This window comes from Rhodamnia argentea, chromosome 6 (genome assembly GCF_020921035.1).
Source record: "Rhodamnia argentea isolate NSW1041297 chromosome 6, ASM2092103v1, whole genome shotgun sequence".
NCBI lineage: Eukaryota > Viridiplantae > Streptophyta > Magnoliopsida > Myrtales > Myrtaceae > Rhodamnia > Rhodamnia argentea.
Genome location: NC_063155.1, coordinates 24,409,839 through 24,432,761, shown reverse-complemented (window position 1 = coordinate 24,432,761; position 22,923 = coordinate 24,409,839). Strand labels below are relative to the sequence as shown.

At 41.4% G+C, this 22,923-nt stretch overlaps 2 protein-coding genes, 2 long non-coding RNA genes and 2 pseudogenes across 6 annotated transcripts; 3 read left to right on the top strand and 3 right to left on the bottom strand.

Moving 5' to 3' along the window:
* Positions 1–294: 294 nt before the first annotated feature.
* LOC115749329 lies at positions 295–5,119 on the bottom strand (annotated as a pseudogene).
* Positions 5,066–11,006, top strand: LOC115749385 (meiosis-specific protein ASY1). Of its 2 annotated transcripts, none has more exons than XM_030686183.2 (22): positions 5,066–5,191; positions 5,299–5,355; positions 6,082–6,178; positions 6,256–6,324; positions 6,427–6,519; positions 6,731–6,854; positions 6,949–7,018; positions 7,116–7,157; positions 7,471–7,599; positions 7,684–7,797; positions 7,893–7,935; positions 8,042–8,080; positions 8,277–8,401; positions 8,526–8,538; positions 8,629–8,705; positions 8,873–8,974; positions 9,653–9,803; positions 9,896–9,972; positions 10,069–10,126; positions 10,221–10,387; positions 10,495–10,638; positions 10,762–11,006. In XM_030686183.2, the coding sequence occupies exons 1-22, from the start codon at positions 5,189–5,191 to the stop codon at positions 10,813–10,815; spliced, it is 1,848 nt and encodes a 615-aa protein (XP_030542043.1). In that variant the 5' UTR covers positions 5,066–5,188; the 3' UTR covers positions 10,816–11,006. The 2 variants fall into 2 exon arrangements, with proteins under 2 accessions (XP_030542043.1, XP_030542042.1); XM_030686182.2 differs by having other exon boundaries at positions 8,629–8,708.
* LOC115749389 lies at positions 9,063–22,912 on the bottom strand. Its single transcript, XR_004016327.1, has 5 exons — positions 22,861–22,912; positions 22,498–22,747; positions 22,172–22,180; positions 22,055–22,064; positions 9,063–9,073 (listed from the first exon to the last, which is right to left on the bottom strand). It is a non-coding gene; the product is annotated as an uncharacterized LOC115749389 (long non-coding RNA).
* On the top strand, positions 13,105–15,789 carry LOC115749387 (annotated as a pseudogene).
* LOC115749390 lies at positions 17,740–22,790 on the top strand. The gene is made up of 3 exons (XR_004016328.1): positions 17,740–17,750; positions 17,818–17,819; positions 22,594–22,790. It is a non-coding gene; the product is annotated as an uncharacterized LOC115749390 (long non-coding RNA).
* On the bottom strand, positions 18,107–20,264 carry LOC115749388. Of its 2 annotated transcripts, none has more exons than XM_030686187.2 (3): positions 20,121–20,264; positions 19,417–19,713; positions 18,107–18,409 (listed from the first exon to the last, which is right to left on the bottom strand). In XM_030686187.2, exon 2 carries the CDS (start codon positions 19,701–19,703, stop codon positions 19,428–19,430), a length of 276 nt encoding a protein of 91 aa, XP_030542047.1. In that variant the 5' UTR covers positions 19,704–19,713; positions 20,121–20,264; the 3' UTR covers positions 18,107–18,409; positions 19,417–19,427. The 2 variants fall into 2 exon arrangements, with proteins under 2 accessions (XP_030542047.1, XP_048136530.1); XM_048280573.1 differs by having other exon boundaries at positions 20,117–20,212.
* Positions 22,913–22,923: the final 11 nt, after the last annotated feature.

Sequence of the window (22,923 nt, the reverse complement as noted above, 5' to 3'; positions counted from 1 at the left end):
CGGGAGTGCAAGGGCAAAACCGGATATTAGACCTCGACAAACCCTTCTGATGCCGATGTGCCTATTCACATTCAATGTCCTAACCCAAGTGCCGTACCAAATTGCTGCTTGGGATCTGCGTGGCGTATCGTCGGGCCTCCAAACTCCCCACCACAGAAGGTTTTGCTCGGTGAGTCGGACTTGGCTTAATGCTGAAGCAGAGAACTACTGTGTGCGGTAACAATGTGCATGCACATGTCCGATAACATCCTTGAGTTGTACATTAATTACCAAACTGCAGGACTCGCTGATGAATCAGCAAGAAGTTGATTCAAGAAGAGATCTGATGCGCTGCAACAGCTCCGACTTGACAGAATCAGGAACAGAAGCTGCATAAAGACACGAGAATGCATGACTTTAAAGATGCGGGACTGATGTATTTGAAGATTTATTCAAGTCTCAAGGCTCTTGAAGGGCAACATTCTCCATTTCACATCCCAAGAGCAAACACATATTTCTCCACTGGATGGACTCAGCGATCAAGAAATAAGACGCACAGAAGCAAACCAAGATGGGAACTTTACGCTGTGGCTTGATGAAGTTGACAACAAACTTAATGCACGTCACACAAACTGATGAATGCGCCACCAACAATTCAGCAATTTCCTTCGTCCTGTGATCGCGTTAAGCTCTTGCAAGATCATATACAGAAGTACTTTCCACCAGATTTTCTCCTCTAACCAAAATTTTCAGGATAAAACTAAAGCAGTACTCAGTTTTCCTGATGAAAGAACCGAAAACTTTTTTCTAATTGCATACGACAAACTCAGACAGAACTTATAAGGCCATCAGTGAACTTTGAAACATAAAACTTAGCAAACATAAGAGTAATGAACTAAAGGGAAAATTGAACCACCCCTGCCCTTTGGAGTAATGACATGTACAAGATCACATACAGTTACATTAGTCCTTCCTCGTTTCCTCACAAATGTTCTGTAAGAATGCAAGAAAACCGCATTAGCAACTAGTAAAGCTTCAAAAGTCTATCCCAAATAGGACTGCACATAATTTTAAGAGACCACCGCAACTCATAAGAGTAAGAACTATAAAAGTACGATAACATGCATGTGCAGTGTATAGTACTTCACAGGGCTGTCACTTCCCACAGCAAGCAATGCTAATCAAAATTAATGATCCCAGATTCCCAGTGCGTTCAGAGGCAATAAGGGACGAAATCATAAATAATGTGAACACTTGCAAATGGTAAAAGAAAAGAAATCAACTCGTATGAGAAAGAATCTCTACCCCATGTCGAGGTTGAAGAAAAACCTCTATTTGAGCGAACAGATCAATGAGATGATTGACCCAATTGATTGTGTAAGTTGAATTGTACATAATATCAGCAAAAACTTATGCTCCCAACAAAATTTAGTGCATGTGTGCAATTTCTGGTGATGTTCACTGTTCAGCTAACAGATAATCTAGTTATAAACCTCGAATGCAGCCATTTATGACCACATCATGCGAGGAACTAGATCGGATTCTAGAGTTCCCCGAGACCCAAATACGCTTGGTGGGCCTTTTTTTTTATTTATTAGTCTCTTTCGTTAATTGATCCAAATATCAGTTAGTCCGCCGGGAGTTAGATCACTTCTTAGCCAACCGAGTGAATGAGAAAGAGTGGAATTTCTAGCTATGATTCAAAAGATAAAGAACGCCATGTTCCATCAATAGCACCTAACCTATGCTGATTTTGGCGGACCGTGCTCCACCCCCGTGAACTCATGCGGTTCCGACATGCCCAAAGGCCATAGGCGAATCTGTTCACGGTCTGTAGAACCAACATCATTCGAAGGTGGGTGGCCCGACATAATTGCTTTGAAGTTGTCAGATATTTCCTAGCAAATATATTTATCTAACTCGAACCCCAAAAAGAACTGGAGCATCAGTCCTCGTATCAAACATACATAATCAATGAACAGCGATCGATCAGAGAGGATGTACTCCGAATGCCAATGCTACCTCCAAAGACCTCTCATCTCATCTATCCAACCAGATTCAATGAGCCTCTCCCTCAAAAGCTCCTTCAGTTGCTCCTCCTCCCCACTCTCAATTAACTGCAAATGCATACTACTCGCCATAATAACATAATTCCTCGTCTTGATTCAACCAGGACAAACGAAAAAATCAAAGTCTTCACTGAAATCGAAACCGGTAGAGAGAGAGAGAGAGACAGACCAACCTTGATGTTTATGGTTTCCTGAAGCGTGGGCTGATGATCGCCACCATCCTATGGTTCTGGCATCAGTGGACGATTGACGGAACCTCTCCCGTTGGGCACCAGAATAAACATCAAAGATAGCATCAGCAAGGACAGCTTGAGAGCTCGCTGAAGCTTCCGAACGAGAAACTCACATTCCGAACAAGAATCTCAGAGTGCTCTGGAAGCAAAAATGCCTGTGACCAGAGATCCTCTCATGTCGAAGCTCCTAGAGAGGACTGGCTAGGCGAATCGATGGCGAGAGGGCGGTTTTTATAGGAGGGATCACAATTTGAACCAAGCTCTCTCTGATGGCGGCGATCGATGATTAATGATGGTTTACGTCGGTGGAGGCGAGTGCAGGTACATGCAAAGCTCAATTTTGCGGGAAAATTTGAGTTTGTGGCGAGCGATCAATCGAACGATTTGTAGGGGCCAACCGAAAATGCATCGAGGGAAAACGAAGCTAGAGGCCCGATTCAAGGATAATTAAGTGGGCCGACGAGCAGGCCCATTCTGATTCACTATGATTAACGAAGTAAGGCTACGTCATGTCCACCATATTCGAACAGGGGTAGAGTACGATGGGATCCAAAATCTTTCAAAATGCTGCGCCATGTCCAGTTCGTCTGGCCTCCACCCCCACCTGCGACGCTCTCCGCAATGCCTCGAGTCTGCTGTCCTTGTCTAAGCAACCCCCGTGAGACTGTCGCAAACTCTGTTTACATTACAAAAATAGAAAGGTAGAGCTCGACGGGATCGATCCGGGTCGCCAATTGGTTGAATAAGCTCGAGAGACTATGCAAGCATGGGTTATTCACGGTTTTTTTTTTTTTTGGTGAAAGTACTCATTTCCCCTCGTTTTGCTGATTCACAAGTATTCAAAGTGATGATCACCCAAATATTTGTAGTTGCCAGAATCATACATGGAGTGAAATGTTGCCTCGTCAGAGTCATTTTCTTCCCACTTAGATTGAAGAAGAAGAAGCGAAGCACAAACAAGCACATAGCAGCAGCAACAAGAGCAGTGAAGCACCGACTAGACCGACTCTATTCCATTTTTCACCCTCAGCTGTTGGAACACAATAGGCCGTGATTGATGGTGATGACGATTGTGCGGTGGTCGGCAGTGACGACAATCGGCAGTCATGGTGGTGGTCCTTGCATGATAGCTAGCAATGCAATTTTGCACGCGGCATTCCATCATTCTATCGTTAAAATATAACATGGTTTGCTTGTTCTTCTTATTTTGTCAAGTTATTTTTTGAACATTTTATCCGATTTGGATTTATCCTATCCCTATCCCATATTTCTTATCCAACATTTTATCCAATTAAGTTCAGTCCAAAGGATGCCGTAAAACATCGAATAGGACGATTTGCTCTCCTATCCGAACTCAAATGCGAACTACCAAACGTAATCTTTAAGTACAATAATGGCCTAACATACGAATGGTAAACTTCTGTTAGTCTGACTTTTTGCGACTTCCCACAATTACCTAACACAGAATTGATGGTAGGTTAATAACTAGACAATGGATATTCTTACTTAAAAAAAAAAATAGACTATGAATACAATTTGACATGTTTGCCGTCATCGATTTTGATGGACAATTACCCACTTTTAGTGTAACCACCAACATCTTCCACAACTTTAGGCACTCTATCTCTCTTTATACGTAACCTAACAGCTTTGCTAAAAAAACTGGAAAAATAATCCCAAAAGCCCTAAATCTATTTTTCATTGGTTAACTCAATTATAAACATTTTAATTTGACCATTTTAATCCTAAACTTTCTGACAATTCGTCAATTCAATCACTCGGGGTCAATTTTGGTTGGAAATCGACAATAAGAACGTTGACCATCCTACATGGCACAATCAGCGCCGACGTGGCGTGGACAATTTTTGTTATTCCTTTAAAATTTTTCCGATCTGTTTTTGTAATTATTAGTTTCCTTTGTTTTTTTATTGTACTTCTTCCTCAAAGGGTTGGCGGATTCGCCAGGGTTCAGCATGGCTAGCACTGCAAGGACTTCGTGGCCATTGCTCATGGCTAGCGACCCCCCTGCCCCTCATGGAAAAAAGCCGTAAATTTTTTTAAAAAATATAAAACAAAAGCTAAAAATCATGAAAAAAATTAAAACAAGTGACGTCCACGTCATTAAATTTGACCAAAATTACTCGAAAGGACAAAACGAAAGTCGAAATTGAAAGGTTTAGAATTGAATTGGCGGTTGCATAATATATTTAGGAACCTTTAAGACAATTATCTTTCGGAAAGTTGGGATTTTATAAAGTTAAAATTCGAGCCAATGGCTTTGAACATAAAGGTGAAATTTCGCCTCATCTTTTAGTAAAATGTAAAACGGAAATGCAAGCTTTAAATATAGACTTTCTTTAAATGAGATCTGAATTGTCAACTTCTATATAAACTACATTCTAAAAAGGATAAGAGCGCGACCTTGATTGTCCTTAAGATATCTTTTGTGTACAATAGATTAAGGTGGGCCATCGTTGAATCTCAATTGTTTTGGCCGAAGAATTAATGCGCAAGACAATTGAAACATTTACATTCAATTTTAGAAATATTTGTTAAAAGGCGGTTTTGATAATCACGAAACGATCCCACAACGGTTACGTGGTAAATTCGTAATTAGACAACAAAACCCAAGAAACTACGATGGCTTCCATTTTGATTACTTTTCGATCGGTTGCATGCACGACTCATGCAGTCCTCATTTACTTTTGCTCAATTAACCACGGTAAACTTGACCTGACCACGGTTAAGCAATCCCCCCCAGTCGCGTATATAGTCCTGTCCAAACGCCTTCCTCTCCCGCCACTCGCTCTTTTCTGCTCCGAAATCTTTCAGAACCATCGTCTCACGCGTCTCTCTCTCTCGCCCGCGCGCTCGATTTCTTCGTTTCTCTGTCGAAGCTCGAGAGCCATGGTGAGTTAGTCTGAATCTGATGAACGATTTTGGCTAGCGTTTTCAGTTGTTTCTTCACTCGACACGAGCTCGGTCCTCACGTTTCCCTGCTCGATCGTTTGGTGTAGGTTGTCGCGCAGAAGCTGAAAGAGGCGGAGATCACCGAGCAGGACTCGCTTCTTCTAGTAACTAGCTAGCTCTTCGACTTGAATCGCGATCAGAGTTTTCCTGCGTTATTACTGACGGTCGCGATTGAGAGACACTCTTGTCTTTTGACTAGCTCCTATTCGGTTTCAATCGCGACCTAACTTTTTGTGCACGGCGACTGATGGCCACGACGGAGAGATACTCTTTGTTTTCTCTAATCATAGCTTTAGATCTTCATTTTAACTTCGGATCTTGCCACTATGAAGATAAACAATGTGGATATCGCCGCTGTTTATTTGAATGTTATAGAGATCGCAGTTGAATGTGCTTTAGAAAATTGTCATCTGCCAATCCGGCCATTATTTGTAACGAGCTGGCGCAATTTGTTTCAGTTAAACCACAGGAACATCGTGTAAGAATCCAAAATAACGATACTCTCACTTTCCTTAAGATTGTATGGTTTGTATGTTCACTCTGTGTCTGTTGTTTCCTATACCTGTTCTGAATCCAGACGATGATATTCTGAATATCAGGAGTTATTTTACGGTTTGTGCATTATTTTCTCTGAATTGTTGCTCGCTTTTCAATCCTCGCTTTTGTGATTGTTATAGCTTCATATCTATTAGCGTCGGAAGGAGAAAAAGGATATTGCATCAGCTAACTTTAGACCACTGCTATTTTTGAGAGTTTTGGAGAATAAGTTAGTGTAAATCTAAGTACATGATCCTATATAGTGACTGTTGCCATCTCTCGTCGTGAAATAGACAAGGAACCTGCTCCGCATTGCTATCTTTAATATCAGCTACATCAGAGGCCTTTTTCCTGAGAAGTATTTCAGCGATAAGTCTGTTCCTGCCTTAGGTGAGTTTGTTTTGGTCTGATTTCATCCTAGTTACTACCTACTGGTGTGTCTTTTCAATAGGCGGTCTGTTTTACAGAGATGAAGATTAAGAAGCTAATGCCAATGGATGCTGAGTCCCGCCGAATGATTGATTGGATGGAAAAAGGTATGATGATCTTGTTCCTTCCTCAATTAGTTTAAGAAGTTCTGACCTCTGTTTGTTTTCTTTTCTAAATATCATTTTGTTATGTGAATGATTATGCCACAGGTGTATACGATGCACTGCAAAAGAAGTATCTGAAGACACTTCTCTTTTGTGTTTGTGAATCAGTTCAAGGGCCTATGATAGAGCAATACGCATGTAATCTTCCAAATGATCCATTATTTGTTTCTAAGATATCAAATTTGGTCGATCTCATTTACTCTTCTTTGATGCCTTGGATAATATAATTCAACGTGCAGAACCAGAATGTATATTTTCTTTTCACGTGGAAACGAGTCATATTGTGGCTTGAGTTGTAAGGACAACTTCAGAGTTTTTGTTTGAGGCCCTAGGGTGTTTTTTCGTGCAGTTTCATTCAGTTATTCGAGTTCAGATAATCAAGAGGTCTCTATGAATATCAGTCGCACGGGGAACAAAAAGGGAAGTACTTTCAGGTGCAATTCGGGGGCAGAGATTACTCCCAATCAGATGAGGTAACTCGTTCAGAAGTCATATAACATTTGTCAAACCTCATAGCATCAAACAAAATAGAGGGCTTAATTTGCAATGGAACTCGTTAATTTTCAGGAGTTCTGCTTGTAAGATGGTCCGTACCCTTGTTCAGTTGATGAGAACTCTGGACAGGATGCCTGAAGAGGTAAACCATGACTCTGGAGGCTAAGAATCCATTGTCTTGTTTTGCTCACCTCTTCTTAGAACTACAAATGATAGAAATGGAAAATGTTGTATTTCAGCGTACGATATTGATGAAGCTCCTCTACTATGATGATGTAACGGTATGCCTCTTTTGCTGCTTTCAAGTTTTGAGTTCCTCTTTTAGTAGCCAAAGAATGCTTAATGTTTCTATATTGCTAAAAAATTATCTTCAAGTTCAACATTATTAAAAGGTCAAAAACAAATAAAGAGGCTGTGTGCTCGTGCTAATACTGCAGTGTCAATGAGCAGCTCTTGCACTTTTCAGTCTAAAGTCTCTTCATGTTCATGTATGCACAGATGCACTTGAAACTTTATTCTGGTGTTTGGAGCTTGCGATTAGTCAGACAAATATTGGAAACTAGAAACTTATGATAGCACGATATCATTTTGCAGCCTGCAGATTACGAGCCTCCATTCTTTAGATGCTGCAGTGAAGAAGAAGCCCATAATCAATGGATGAAGAATCCTCTGAAAATGGAGGTTGGCCATGTGAATAGCAAGCATCTCATACTAGCTCTTAAGGTAAGAGATCAAGACAGAACCTGAATGATCATGATTTTTCTCACTGTATGTTTGATGGACAGTCTGTCAACTATGATATTTCAGGTAAAGAGTGTGCTTGATCCTTGTGGGGATGAGAATGATGACAGTCAAGATGATGAAGTGAGCTTGGGAGGTGATTCTATGCAAAGGGATGATTATTCTGAATCTGACAGTGAGGTTGAGAGGCCACACTTTACCGAAGTCTCTGCATTTAAAACTTTCAAAGTATTCTAGTGCTGTAGAATGATCATATTTGTCTTATGTTCTTTCAGGTTAACCATTCAGCCGATGACCAGTACATTGTTGCGCCAATTGGTACTTGCACAAACTTCCGCTTCATGTTATTTAAAGTACTTTATAGGCTACCCTTCTATGTTTCAAGCATCTCTCTTTGAAAGTAACAAATAGTTGGACTTTACAGAGAAACAGCAAGTTGATGATAATGGCTTTGTCAATGAAGGTACCATCATTACAAAGCAAATACCGCTTAATTTCCCTGATGCACAATAGTGCATTTTCTTTTTCAGTACACCTGACTATTATTACTAGAGTCAATTGAAAATGAAATGGTGTAGAGTTTGACTACATTTTTCAGCTATAGGAAGTTATGGACATTTAAAAGACTACAGATGGTTAATTAATACTGCATAATACAGATGACACTCAGGATCCTGTGGAAGATGAACAGCAATTGGCCCGGGTCAAGGACTGGATTAATTCTCATCACCTTGGCACTCTCAGACTAACAGATATCCTTTCAAGTTTCCCAGACATCTCATTGGTAAGGACTTTTGCTATATTTGATTTTTTTTTTTACAGCTGCAGAAGAGATTTATCAACAAGAGGCCTAATTTCTCAGGTTACTTCTATATGGATAACATTTGGGTATATTATTGATATTGCAGGTCTTGATTGAAGGTAATGGAGGCTTTCATCCCCATAAATTTTAAGAGACAGGTCCATATGATTTTTCTTATTTATGGATTCACCCATCTTGATTATATTCAGAGATTATGGACAAACTTGAGAAGGAAGGTGTTATATCAAAAACTGCAAAGGACGCCTACATTGTAAACAAGCTTAAGGTTGTAAGATGAATGTGTTAGTTCGCTAAATTTCCCTTCTATTACCTTCACTTCTTTTTCCCATTGTCAACTATATCTATCGGAGGTCATCAACTTCTTTTAAATACTTCATCCTTTTGCCTTTTTCATTTTTGGCAAATCTTTTTCTCTGTCGTTAAACTCTTCAGACATCGGACTTTGATTTTCCTGAGGTGAAACTGGAAGGGGATGGTCAGGTAGTTCCAGCTGGTGACAAAGCTCCCTTGGTTGATGAGCACATGTACATGAAGGTTCTTGTGCTTATCCTTCACTGTATTTCTTTGAGTAAAGCTGTTGAAAATCTGAGCGCTGTTTTGTGCTCTATTTGGCTTGCATACCTTCTCATCTTTCTGACTCAATCGTCTTCTGTACTTCCATAGTTGTATGCTTGATCCTGTTCCTTTCTGGCTTCATTAGAAGGATGACTTGATATATGAATCTCCAAGCAAACGATGGATGTGTTTTCATGCACTGAGGAACTTACACTAGACAGAACAAGATCATGACGTTGTTGGTCATATTTCAAAACATCCTTTCGGTGTGTAGGGACGTAAAATGATTTTGGAGATTATTCTAGTTACCCTTACCTAAGTACCAACATTTTCATATTTTTTTCCTCTAGGAAACTAGATAATGAATTTCCTTTCACTCAAATGATCAACAGAAAATGAGCTTCTGTGGGTTGCGTTGGGGCAAAATTCATGGAACCTCAACTATTCTATTCCTTCAAAATGTATACCCATCCTTCAAAACTAATACCAAAAGTAGGTTTTCAAGAGAGAAAATTTGATGCTAAACTTCACTTCTGTCCTGCACATTGTTGATTGTCAAGTGGCCTATGAATTTTCTTTCATTAGGCTTCTGGTTGCAGAAGTATTTGAGAGATCACTGCAGATGAGTATGTGTCAACTTGCATGTCATAAATACAGGCTTTGTGTCACGCTCTCCCGATGAAGTATGTAACGGTTACGAAGCTTCAGGATAAGCTCAATGGAGAAGCGAATCAGGCTACCATCCGGAAACTCATTGATAGGATGGTCCGTGAGGGCATGGTTGAAGCCAAAGGCAGTCGCAGGCTAGGTATGCTGCAATATGCTAATTTTTTGGGTATACTGTTATTTTTCTCGGTGAAATTCTCAATCTTATCAACCCACGATCCTCCAATGACATAGGCAAGCGCGTTATCCATTCTGATCTGACTGAGAAGAAGCTAAATGAAGCCAAGAAAGCCTTGGAGAATGACGCAATGGCAAGACTGTCTTTAGTTTTGCTGTGCCTGACTTCCATCTTTCTCATGCTTGCGTGATATTGTTCAATGCTTATCAAGCTCTTTCAAATTCAACAGGATGTGGATACTCATGAGCAGTCCAGTAGCCTCCACCCTCAGGAACTCATGACTAAGGGTAATACAATATCCTCACAGAAGAGTGATTTGGCCTTCAACGATACTCTCTTTTCTTTTTTCTCATTTCACAAAGCAAGGTCTTGATACAACAGGGAACCGCCACCCAGACATGTCCACCTGTGGCATCCTACACTCCATTGGATCAGATCTCACGCGCATGAAGGTCAGATCTAACTTGAATTTGAATGGTTCCATCCAGAGTGAGCAGACTGTTTCTGGGATGAAGGGGAACGAGAACACTCCCACAAGCAGGGCCAAGGTGAATGGTGATCAATCTTTTCATTTCTGCTTCTTACTCACATTTAACTATTATATGTTTGTACACATAACAGTAAGGTTATGATTCTCTCTCTCTCTCTCTCTCTGTGCCAGTCGGTGGCCTCTCGAGAGAGCTTTATTCCAGGAAATCAAAACAGCAGAACCAATGGACCTACGACAAATGCTGACGACATGGACACTGTTGCATACAATGGATCCACTCAGGACAAGCAATCAAGAAAAACGAGCACAGTATAAAATCATGACCCATTTATATTCAAATGATGCAGTTCTCTTGCTGCTTTCAGAGCGCAAACATGGTCAATGCCTAGTATTTTCCTAATTATAAAGGCAATTCATTTTTTCCTTCTGCAGGTTAAGGACCCGATCCTTCAGTCCTCAAAGCGCCAGAAGTCACAAGCCCTCTGAGGACCTTCGTCATTGTGATGCTATTATCTGGGAACTCTCCAGTCCATTCAAAACCTCATTCACTACTGCCCCTTAAGATTTTGTATGCTTCTGGACTCGGTCATTTTTATTGTCCAACAAAACAGCAAAAATAGCACCTGCATTCGGCCCATTGGCATAAATTGAAGAACGTGAAATCTTTGATGATGGAATTGACAATTTTATTCTTCTATGGCAAATTGGCATGTGCAAGAAGGTGAAGTCTTTAATAGATGTGAAATTGACAATTGAATAGTATTCTTCTACAGCAAACTGGCATGTGCCAGATATATTTTCAGCGTGAAGCCGTTCTAAAGACCTGCCTAGGCCTAGCATGTTGACTCCTTTACCGCTTTAATAATCCTAAAAGCTGATGCTTTAAATACTAGCCTCAACATATTGCGGAATCAATGTTTTTTGATTGAAAAAACTGTTGAAATACAGAACGACAGCAACAGATCCCGGAGCATATTGAAAATCTTGTCGGTTCTAAGGACTTCAATTGCCCTACATAAATTAGTGTACGCCTAACAAAATTTCAACAGTAAGGAATACGCAAACTCTCAACAAGGATTCGCATCGCCAAGAACCTTATCAAACAGACCGAACAGAGAGAACTCTCAGAAGTGCTTCACTGATAATACTCACCACAAGAGAGGCTATTTCTAGTTCTAAGCTTCATTAGGGCGCATGCTGCTGACTGGTGACACAGGGCCAACAGCTATCAGTGTGTGTGCATGAAAGCACACCCGCATGCGCATAGTCATATGGTATGTCTATGCATGTCTTTTCAACTAGATAAAAACCAGAGGTCGGGGACATAAACAGCAGACATTCACACTGATGTATGTTTTGGTGCGCCACAAACCTAATGTGTGGATGGCCAACCAGGCATAGCAAAGAGATGACACTGGCCAAGGTCAGAAGTAGGCAGTGGCTATATGTATTCACATAGATGCATAAACACCCTAGCCTTAGGGGAGAAAAAACATAAGAGAAAAGCGCCGTTAAAAAGGTACTTCATACTAACCAAAGACAAGGGGTAGTTCATAGCAAGCGCAAGTAAAAAGCATCCCCGACATTTCTTCCAACATATTGAAATTCTCGTACGACAAAGTAATTTCGGTAAGTGCTGATGAATAAGCATGAACCAATGTACCAAATGGCAGTGCACAATCATGAAAGCCGAGTTTGGCAACAGACATTAAGTTCAGAACCTTAAAAAGAAATAACAGTGAGATAATTACTGCTGACACTAGCAAGAAAGTACGAACATCCGAAAGAAGAGCCAGAGGTATGGTCCACGAGGTCCAATCTTGAAGATTTTTATCTGAAACCATCCAAAACCTCTTATAAATACAATTTTCTACATGTATATCACACAAACTCGAACAAGTAAAGCGTGAGCATGCTTCACACTCTTCTCAATAAGGAGAGTCCGAACCATTCGCTTGACAACTTCTCAGTCACCTGCACCAGGACAACTATGTCAGGAACATCCATGGAAAAAATAATGCCAAAAGGTGCAACTATCACCACTCAATACTTTTCTATTGGCCTCCATCTGAACTACTAAACCTCCTATAGGAGTTCAGGGGAATAAAGCTAAAAGAAAGAAGTATGGCTTCAAGAATGCGAATTTTGCTTAAGAAGACTCGCGAGACAGTTCACGAGCTCATAGAATTCGTGTGGAATCTGGTAAAAGTGGAACCTAACAATCAACAAGGAACATGAAGAATACTTTATCGCCATAAATGCAGATCGGTAATATAAAAAGAGCTGGGAACAACAATTAGCTTTAGGTAGAGCTTTGCACTACCCAAATTAAAAAGCGTAAGAATAAATTAGTCTCTATACATTGGACTTAAAAATTTCTGGACGCTTGTCCAATTTTCAAAACATGGTAAGATAACTACATTCGACTCAGTTATTTTCATGTCCAAACTTTTTTAGGTGAGGGTAAATATCCCTTCCACATTGTTATCACAAGCCCCGCTTATTAAAATTAAGTCAGAAATTTTTTGTTTTGTATTTATAATTTAAGTTGTTAAAGTAGCGGCGCAAAGTCTTGCCTCAGTTGATCTAGTGTGGTGGACAGACTCAAAGGCACGATCGTTAACAAGACCATTTTCGTTATTTTTGGTGTTCACGTATAGAAACTTACTTGGGCTCAGGCCGTATAGAAAGTTAATTGGGCTCAGGCCCAAACGGGAAGCCCAAGTTGTATCTATCCTTCTACTTTGGGCTCAGGCCCAAGTCGAAAGTTTCCGTCTTGTGTTCTTTTCAAAAAGACGACCAGCCTTCAATTTGCCGGGAAGGGCGAAGATTACGGCGGTTGGCGTCGTCTGACTTGAGTTTCAATCCGCGAGCTGGTAAGTTCTCTTCCCGTGAGTTCTGCTATCAAATGTCTGCGGATCGATTCCGATTCTGATTTGGGTCTCTTCTGCGAAACGCCTACGCTGGGGTTCTTTCTCTTGTTACGATTGGAATTACTTCGACCAATTAGATTACATTTCGCGGTGAACGAATAGGAAGAGTACACAAATCGAATCTCGTTTTGGCAATGCAATTGCGAATTCGTTCAGCATGTTGCCCGATCTTACTCGTCGATACTCGGTCGATTGTGGTGTCAATCGGTCTCAACGGGTCAATCCGGTGCTTTGGTTGGCTTTTCACGCAGACTTCTCAACTCAGTTGCACTTGAAGATAGGGTTAATTGATTTTTCAGTTTAAATTGCTATGATCGGAGAAAAGAAAATGAAGTTCATTATGAAGTTCTTCGTGGGTGGTTCCTGGTTCCCAATTTGTTGAACCGGCCCTTTGTTGGTGGTCACAACTAGTAAACTTATCCACTTTAGCTTTCTGGTCATTCTTCGTGCTGCAATCATTGTTCTTGCCATTTTCTGAAATGCTTTAGTACGAATGCTTTCAGAAAATCTTCCCAGAAGACGACAATTCATGTCAGTGTTCCAAAGATATTGGCATGTTAAAGAACAGTTTTGAGGAAATTGTTAGTTAGCGAGACAACACTCCATGTTCTGTGTTATTGCATTAACCTCTCTCTCTCTTTCTCTGTCTGTCTGTCTCTCTCACGTGCCACACATGCTCAGACACATATGATCATGCAAAGCACCCAAATATGAGATTAAAATTGTTGGGATTGCTTTGAACTTGATGATTGTTGATTGCGATGTCACTCCTATGGTCTTTTCATTCAGTACATGGTGGAAAGAATGTGGAATGAGTTCAGTTTTTCGTACATAGGGGTCTGATATATGGAAGTTCCTGGGAACTTTGTGTTAGTCAATCTAGAGGTGACACAGAAGGAAGTTGAAAGGATGAATCCACTGATCTTTTACTTTTGCATTTGATGCAGGTGTCAGTATGCCCAAAGTGAAGACCAACCGCGTCAAATACCCAGAAGGATGGGAACTGATAGAACCTACACTTCGTGAATTACAAGCAAAGATGAGAGAAGGTTTGTTGTTCTTTATTTCTCTTGGTCTCCCTTTTATTACTTGTAAGAGAAGGTTGGTGATTTTAAGTCATGACAGAGAATTGATATTTCTTTTGCAATTTAAGTTATTTGATGTTGTGATCTTCATTTCTTCTCTCTTTGATGGTAGTCTTATATGGCTTCTTGTCAAGTTGATCTTTATGCTGATTTATGTGTTATGGCAGCTGAAAATGACCCTCATGATGGAAAGAGAAAATGTGAGGCTCTGTGGCCTATTTTCAAGATTGCTCATCAAAAAAACTGATACATATATGATCTGTATTATCGGAGGAGAGAAATCTCAAAAGAATTGTACGAGTTCTGCTTGGACCAAGGTTATGCAGATAAAAACCTGATTACTAAGTGGAAGAAGGTTGGTCTGCTTCATCCCATGCTCGTGTGGCTGATGTTTTCTGCTTGTGATTGTTTGGTTTGAATTGTGTAGCCATTTGTTGAACATTCTCTTTTTTCAAGTCTTTTGTGGCATGCATTTGGTGATTGTTGAGGACCTGATTGATACGTTCATAAACTGATGACATCTTTGGCTTCTGTATCTGCAAATGATAAATACGTAACTATAGGCGATGAGTTTGTGATGTGCCTGGAGATGATGTGATTGGGAAAACATTGTCATGAAAGAAAGAGGTGAATGCGAGATAGAGGGAAATTTCAACTAAATATCAGAACCTTTTTCTTCTAGTCTTTCTTTCCTTTCTTGCTCTCTGTGGCAAATTTGATTTCTGCTTATTTGGGGAAAATGTGTCAATTGTATCCCACGGTGAAGGAAGCATTCTGTATTTAAACATTGTCCCATCTCATAAAGTGTTTTTTTAAACAGAAAAATATGGCATCCTCTTCTCTCTCTTGGAGTTTCTGTAATTGAGTGTATCCGACATGATGTGCATTATTCTGACATCAATTACTCAACTTTCCATGTTTTTTAATTTCATATTCTTTATTTGCTGTGCAGCCTGGTTATGAGCGGCTCTGCTGCTTACGGTGCATCCAGCCTCGGGACCACAATTTCGCTACCACATGCGTGTGTCGAGTGCCCATGCATTTGAGGAAGGAGAAGGTGATAGAGTGCATCCATTGCGGTTGCAGGGGTTGCGCGAGTGGAGATTGATTACTCAACTCTAATGTGCGCGGTAAATATGTAATTTGCTTCTGCATGCTCTTGGGGGACAGGGTAGGAGTCATTAGGCTTTCCAGAGTTTAATGTTTATCTCCGTGAAACTCTCCGGTGAATGGAGTGTTGTATGCTTAGCATTTGACAGGGAAGACTGATCGACCGGCCCGAGATACACTCAATTGACTTTGTCCTGCTCATGTACTCCCTCCTTCCAATCAGCAGAATGTCAAAATCTTCTTGGAAGTGCCTATTATTAAAAAAAAAAAAATGAAATCCGTTTTGTAATCTTGCTCGCAATTGGTTCATTTTGTTCATTTCTTCTGGTTAAGAGGCGCAATTAACTTGTCGGGAAGGGCATAATGTGGGAATTCAGCCGAGATTTTGTCCAGGTCAGGAGTGCCTACCTATGAAAATGTTAGCATTTGTTTGGGGCTTGTATTTTCCTTCATCTTTGGTTGAAAGGTGTTCTTTTCTTTAAATTACTCCTGATCGATGGGCTACAGATTATGGATACCACGTGTGTGCAAATTTAACAATATATGAATGCAGATGATGTTTATGTTTATCTGCCACCAATCGAGAAATTGATTGGAAAGTTTCATTCATCCCTTTCTGTCCTTTAGCCAAGCATGGAGGATTTAGTTCGTTAATGGTAAACACATGGCCTCATTCCTGGTTTGGTTGGTTTGTGTTGATTCCTTAGCATTGGGCCAGATATGCCTGCTCTGCACTGTCTAGCATCAATCCAAATTTGAATCCCAGCAGCGTGCTCTGCTTTTGCAAGTGCTTTATGCTACAAGCGGGGGAAATTCACTTGTTTTGCTGGTGCTGACATTTGTTGGTTGGGACCTCTTAGGACACAGGATTAATTCGATCGGGTCTCTGTAGTTTGTTGTCCTCTTTTCGCCATGCCAAGAGCCCTTTTGGTTCCTCGAGAAAACCATAGTCATCGGGACTTAGAGCCCATGTCCCGTGAATCCGCAGCCGAGATTGTGATATAGTTCCGCTGTCTTTACTTTTGAACCTCCAGACAGGAGAAAGCACGTCCCCAGTTCCCTTAAATAGTGATGCTAGTCAAAAGGGTATTACAACAAAGAAGGGCATTTCTTGGTCAGTCTTGTCATCTCTTATGGAAAAACAATAACTCAGACGTCCTTACCCAAAATGAAGTCCACGGCACAGGAAACTTCCATGAGAAGGAAGTCCTGAATCAGAGACGAAACTGATCGAGATGAAAGGGCAAGATAAACTCTGGAACACCCTTTTTCTCCGCACTTGAAGCGTTATTCTGGTGTTTCGAGGTTGATATTAGTCAGACAAATATTGGAAACGAGAAAATTATGATAGCATGATATCATTTTGCAGCCTGCAGATTACGAGCCTCCATTCTTTAGATGCCGCAGTGAAGAAGCCCTTAATCAATGGATGAAGAATCCTTTGAAAATGGAGTTCGGCCATGTGAATAGCAAGCGTCTCATACCCGCTCTTAAGGTAAGAGACCAAGACTACCAGAACCTCAATGCTCGTGATTTTTCTCACTGTATGCTTGATGAACAGTCTGGCAACTATGATGTTTTAGGTCAAGAGTGTGCTTGATCCTTGTTGGGATGAGAATGATGACAGACAAGATGATAAAGTGAGCTTGGGAGGTGATTCTATGCGAAGGGATGATTATTCTGAATCTGACAGCGAGGTGAAGAGACCACACCTTACCGAAATCTCTGTTTCCAGCATTTAAAGCTTTTAGAGTATTCTAGTGCTGTAGAATGATCATATTTATCTTTTGTCCTTACAGGTTAACCATTCAGCTGATGACCAGCACATTGTTGCGCTAATTGGTACTTGCACAAACTTCCCCTTCATGTTGTGGAAGCCCTTTATACATTACCCTTATATGTTTCGAGCATCTGTCTCTCCGAAAGTGACAAATAGTTGGACTTCACAGAGATGCAGCAAATTGATAATAATGGCCTTGTCAATGAAGGTACCAACATTACAAAGCAAATAACGCTTAATTTCCTGGATGCACGAGAGTGATTCTTCTTTTTTAGTAAACCAGACTATTAATAGAGTCAATTCAAAACAAAATGGTGGAAAGTTGGACTGCACAGCGGGATCTAACACTTTTCAGCTATAGGAAGTTATGGACATTTAAAGGACTGCAGATAGTTAATTAATATTGCATAATACAGATGACACTCAGGATCATGTGGAAGATGAACAGAAATTGGCCCGGGTCAAGGACTGGATTAATTCTCATCACTCTCAGACTAACAGATATCCTTTCAAGTTTCCCAGACAACTCAACTGCATGACAACCAGAGGTCCAGAACATAAACAGCAAACGGTCACACAGATGTATACTTTGGTACACCATAAAGCTAATGTATGGATGGCCAACCAGGCATAGCAAAGAGATGACTCTGGCCAGGGTCAGAAGTGGGTAGTGGCTATACGCATTCACATAAACACACTCAAAGCCTTGGGGGAGAAAAAGATAAGAGGGAAGCGCCGTTAAAAAGGTACTTCATAGTGGCCAAAACATGGGGTAGTTCATCACAAGGGCAAGTAAAAAGCATCCCCAGCATTACTTTCAAAATGTTGATGAACACGCATGAATCAATGTACCAAATGCCAGTGCGCAATTATGAAAGCCGAGGTACTGATTGAAAACGCAACAAACATTAAGTTCAGATCCTTAAAAAGAAATGACAGTGAGATAATTACGGCTTACATAAGCAAAATGTACGAACATCTGAAAGAAGAGCCAGAGGTATGGTCCACGAGGTCCAATCTTGAAGACATTATTTAAAACCATCCAAAACCTCTGATAATTACAATTGTCCACATGTATATCAGCCAAACCCAAACAAGTAAAGCGTCAGCATGCTACATACTCTTCTCGATAGGGAGAGTCTGAACCATACGGTTGACAACTTCTCAGTCACCTGCACCAGTACAACTATTTCAGCAACATTCAATAGATAAAAGAACGCCAAAAGGTGCAATTATCACCACTCAAGCCTCTATCTGAACTTTACTAAACCTCCTATAGGAGTTCAGGGGAATAAAGCCAAACGAAAGAAGTACGGCGTCAAAAATGAGAACTTTGCTAAAGAAAGACTTGCGAGACCACTCATAAGCTCATAGAATTCGTCTGGAATCTGGTAAAAGTGGAACCCAACAATCAAGAAAGAACATAAAGAATAACTTTTAGCCATAAATGCAGATCGGCAATATAAAAAGAGCTTGGGACAACAATAACAATAATCTTTAGGTAGAGAGCTTCACGCTAGCTACCATAGAATTGCAGAAGGCACAATTCATCATTGCATGAGAAAACAAGCCTCGTGAAGTTCATCTGGAATAAAATCTACTGTTCTTTTATCATTAGTTACTTTGTTTAATTTTTCTAAGTGGTTAAAGCAGATATTTTAGATTAAGAGAGAGAGGGCAGACGATATTCCAAATGTTTAGTTCAGGGGACGAAACAAAGAAACTTTACCATGAACCTCATGTAGTTAGTAAAAATTGCACCAAGAACCTAGCAAGCGCATGGTGGGGGTCGGCATTGCTTCTGACATAGAACGTCAGGCATAACATAGCATATCAGAACTTCAATAGACATGAAGCTTCATTTTACGATTGAAGCCAGTGTGCCCCACGCATAACATAGAATATCAGAACTTCAATAGACATGAAGTTTCATTTTATGATTGAAGCCAGTGTGTCCCATAGCTGGATCTATAGACAAAACGCCATCTCAAAATTACTGTGCACATGAAAATTTCCTATCCAGCAAGGGCTGGCTATCACAACAACAACCAGGGCAGACTAAAAAAATATCCTCCAAATAGCCTAAAGCAACGAGCTGTATTTAACTTCAAAACACTCCAGGACCTTCAAAAAGCAACGAAACTGCAACATCAATTTTACAGTACTCTGAAAAGCAAACCTGTGATTCATTCACTTGGGTGGCTCATAGTTCTGCTGGAGGAGATCATCATACGGATCCCTACGCCCCGGCACCTGGCTGATCTGAGCATCCCAAGCGAGCTGCACATTGTGCCGCTCGAACGTCCAAAACCCGTAAGGACGAAGCGGGTAGCTCCACATCTCCTTGGTTTTTTTGCACCTGTCTTTCACCGCGTACAAGTGCTCTCTGAACTTCCTGTCTCTCTCCTTTGGGTCCTCCATCAACCTCAGAACCAAGTTCTCCGCGAACTCCATAATGAACTTCATTTTCTTTTCTCTGATCACAGGAATTCAAACTGACAAATCAATTAACCCAATCTTCAAGTGCAACTGAGTTCAATCAGAGAAGTCTGCTCGAAAAGCCAACCAAAGCACCGGATTGACTCGTTGAACAACTAGTGAGTGATCGATTGACACCACAATCGAACGAGTACCAACGACTAAGATCGGGCAACATGCTGAGCGAATTCGCAATTACGTTGCCGAAACGAGATTCGGTTTGTATACTCTTTCTATTCCTTCATCGCGAAATGCAATCTAATTGGTCGAAGTAATTCCGATCATAACAAAAGAAAGAACCCTAGCCTAGGCGTTTCACAGAAGAGACCCAGATCAGAACCGAAATCGATCCGAACGAAAGAATTACAGAAATTTGATAGCAGAACTCGCGGGAAGAGAACTTACCAGCTCAAGGATTGAAACTCCCACAGACGACGCCAACCGCTGTAACCTTCGCCCTTCCCAGCAAATTGAAGGCTGTTCATCTTTTCGGAGAGAACACAAGATGGTGACTTTCTACTTGGGCCTGAGCCCAAAGTAGAAGGAAGGACACAGCTTGGGCTTCTTACTTGGGCCTGAGCCCAATTAACTTTCTATACGGCCTGAGCCTAATTAAGTTTCTATACATGAACACCAAAAATAACGAAAATAGTCTTGTTAACGATGCCGCCAGTTTGAAACACTCGGTCAACCGTACTTAAAAATAATTTCCAATCCACCCATTATGCATATCCCGAAGATGATATAATGGAAACAATGAACTTTCCCTAATTTGGAAACGTGACGTTCTTTTAGGCTTGTGATTGGCTGAGTCGGTATCGTTGCGAGCATGAAAACGATTTCCATGTGCGCAGGTCAAAGTGGGAGTTCTTTCGACGCGGACTGGAGAAGAATTTCAATATATCGATACGGTCAAGCCTCACGTCCAAAGTTGTAGTCGAGCGAAGACCGAGAAGAACTTTCTCAAGACACAATCAATCCACCCCTCCGGGGCAATCTTAATAAAAGGATGAACGAACTGAAGACATTTCGTTGCTTGAGGTGGTGGGCAACGAACAACTTCCAATGAATGCAGCACAACCACTATGGTTTTACGTTCTTATTGACCGAACGTACCAAAACCGAAGCCAATCTCATATTCTTATTCGCGAATCGTGCAGGAGTCGGCCCTTTTCAAACCAGCTGGCCCCTTTCCCAAGCACCGCACCGTTTCCCATCTCCGTTTTCCACCAACCCAACATTGTTAAAACCTCTTTTTGTTTCTTTTCGAAATCGAGATTCCCGAGAAATCTCTTTGCACTTCTAATTTCTCGATTGTCGTCTTCTACCCCCCTTCTATTTCAAAGCTGAGATTGATTGGATTCCAACTTGGCGTGGGCAGGTCCCAAATATTCCAGATCTTTTTTTCCAGACAAATGCGTGGGTTTGACGTGGGAATATGAGTAGTTGTTGTTGCGATCCTTGTACGTGTAGATCAGACCTAAGATACTCGAACAAGAAATCTTCGGCCCATTTAAGAAAAAGACGGTCGTGATTTAATGGTGTTTCTTTCTCTTTCGCACTAGTCTCAGAAATAGAGGAGGAGTACGAGCTCCTGGTGGTGGGTGGGTGGGACGCGTTATGTCCCATCAACCCCTCCAGAGCCGAGGAAGAATAATAATTCGGACCGAGGGATTGATTCCTCTCCGATCGATTCGGTGCCGAGTCGTGATAACGTGCCCCTCATTTTTCAATTTTTTTTTGTGGGGGGGAGGGGGGGGTCTTTCGTTTCGTCTCGGGTCGTCCAATGCTTGGAAATAACAATTGAAATCGGAATCATTCGAAGGTGTGTGTCTTTACGCGGTTGGACAACCGGGGGGGTTTGGTTTCTTGATGGGTACCCAAAAGGAAACCTCCTTCGTTGTACCAGTCCCTCTGTAGCCTGTACTACGGCCTGCGATATTTTTGTATCCCTCCTTTTGGACTGTACTGACAATTCGATTGGGCTCCTCGAGTTTGACTTGAAAGTAAAAACCAGCAATGACGGCAAATTCAATTTGAAGAAGATGCTGCTCTAGTTCTTTTACCTAGCTTTTCGATCGCCTAGTCTAGATTAAAGCTGGTGGTGACGAGCTTTGGCTTTGACGTGGACCAATTCATCTCGAATCACTTCCACTTGGAGGGCTCCTACTCGTCGATCACGAGTGTCGAAAGCGCAAGCTCCAGCAAAAAAAAAAAAGAGCACAGGAAATGTCCCTACCGGTTTAAAAAAAGAGAGGGAGAAAGAGGTGCAATTACGAGATGTCCCTTTTCCACTCATATGTTGTTTGTGTATCGACCCTTGCCCTAAAAGATACTACTTTCCTCCCACTTGCACCACATGCCAATCTTCTCCCACTACCCCTGCCTTCTACTCATCCACAACCAACAGAGCTTTCCCATCATCTCGACAAAAACAAGCAAATAATGAAATTCACTTCTCCCCACTTGTTGAAAAACCTTCTAGAGTCAGCACACCATCAATCTACTTGCCAAAGCGAAATTTTCTTTTGAAGGACCGCCGCACAGAACACGGTCCTTTGCCTTCTCTCTCTCCCAAGGGTCAAAATCCAGAACAGGGGAAAACCACACTTTCAAAATTTTCACCAGAGCCCCCCTCCTACACCTCTCTACACGCCTCAGTCACACCACACCTAAAAAGCGGCTCAAAAGAGTAATAAAGCAATAAAGCAGGGAACTTGGGGGGAGGGAAACAACATGATGCCATTATTGTGTTCCGCCTAGGATTCTCAATTCTGCCAACCACGCACAGAGCTATCGGCCTCCTCTTCTCTGCAAGAACAGAAGCTACTGCCATTGTCATCCTTTTCACTTTCACCCGTTGCACAAAAGAAAAAAGCCTTCACCAAGAGGGACGCTAGGACACATTCTCAGGCAATCAACGAGGAGAAGACAATGGTGGGTTTTGGCCACACTCATGTCGTTCACGCCCATCTTGCTGCCACCTCTGACCTACTCTGTTCCCCCACCCACACCCGGTATAACGTACAAAACTGCACAATCGACAGATTTAGTCAAACGGAACTTTTTCTTTTTGGGGGGGCGGGGAAAAAAGAAAGGGGAAAATGGATGGCGAGAGGCAGTTTGCAGAGACCCCCCTGCTCACGGTGCCAGATGCAGAACACTGCAGACCCACCACCATCGCACGTCTGATTATTAAAACATAACC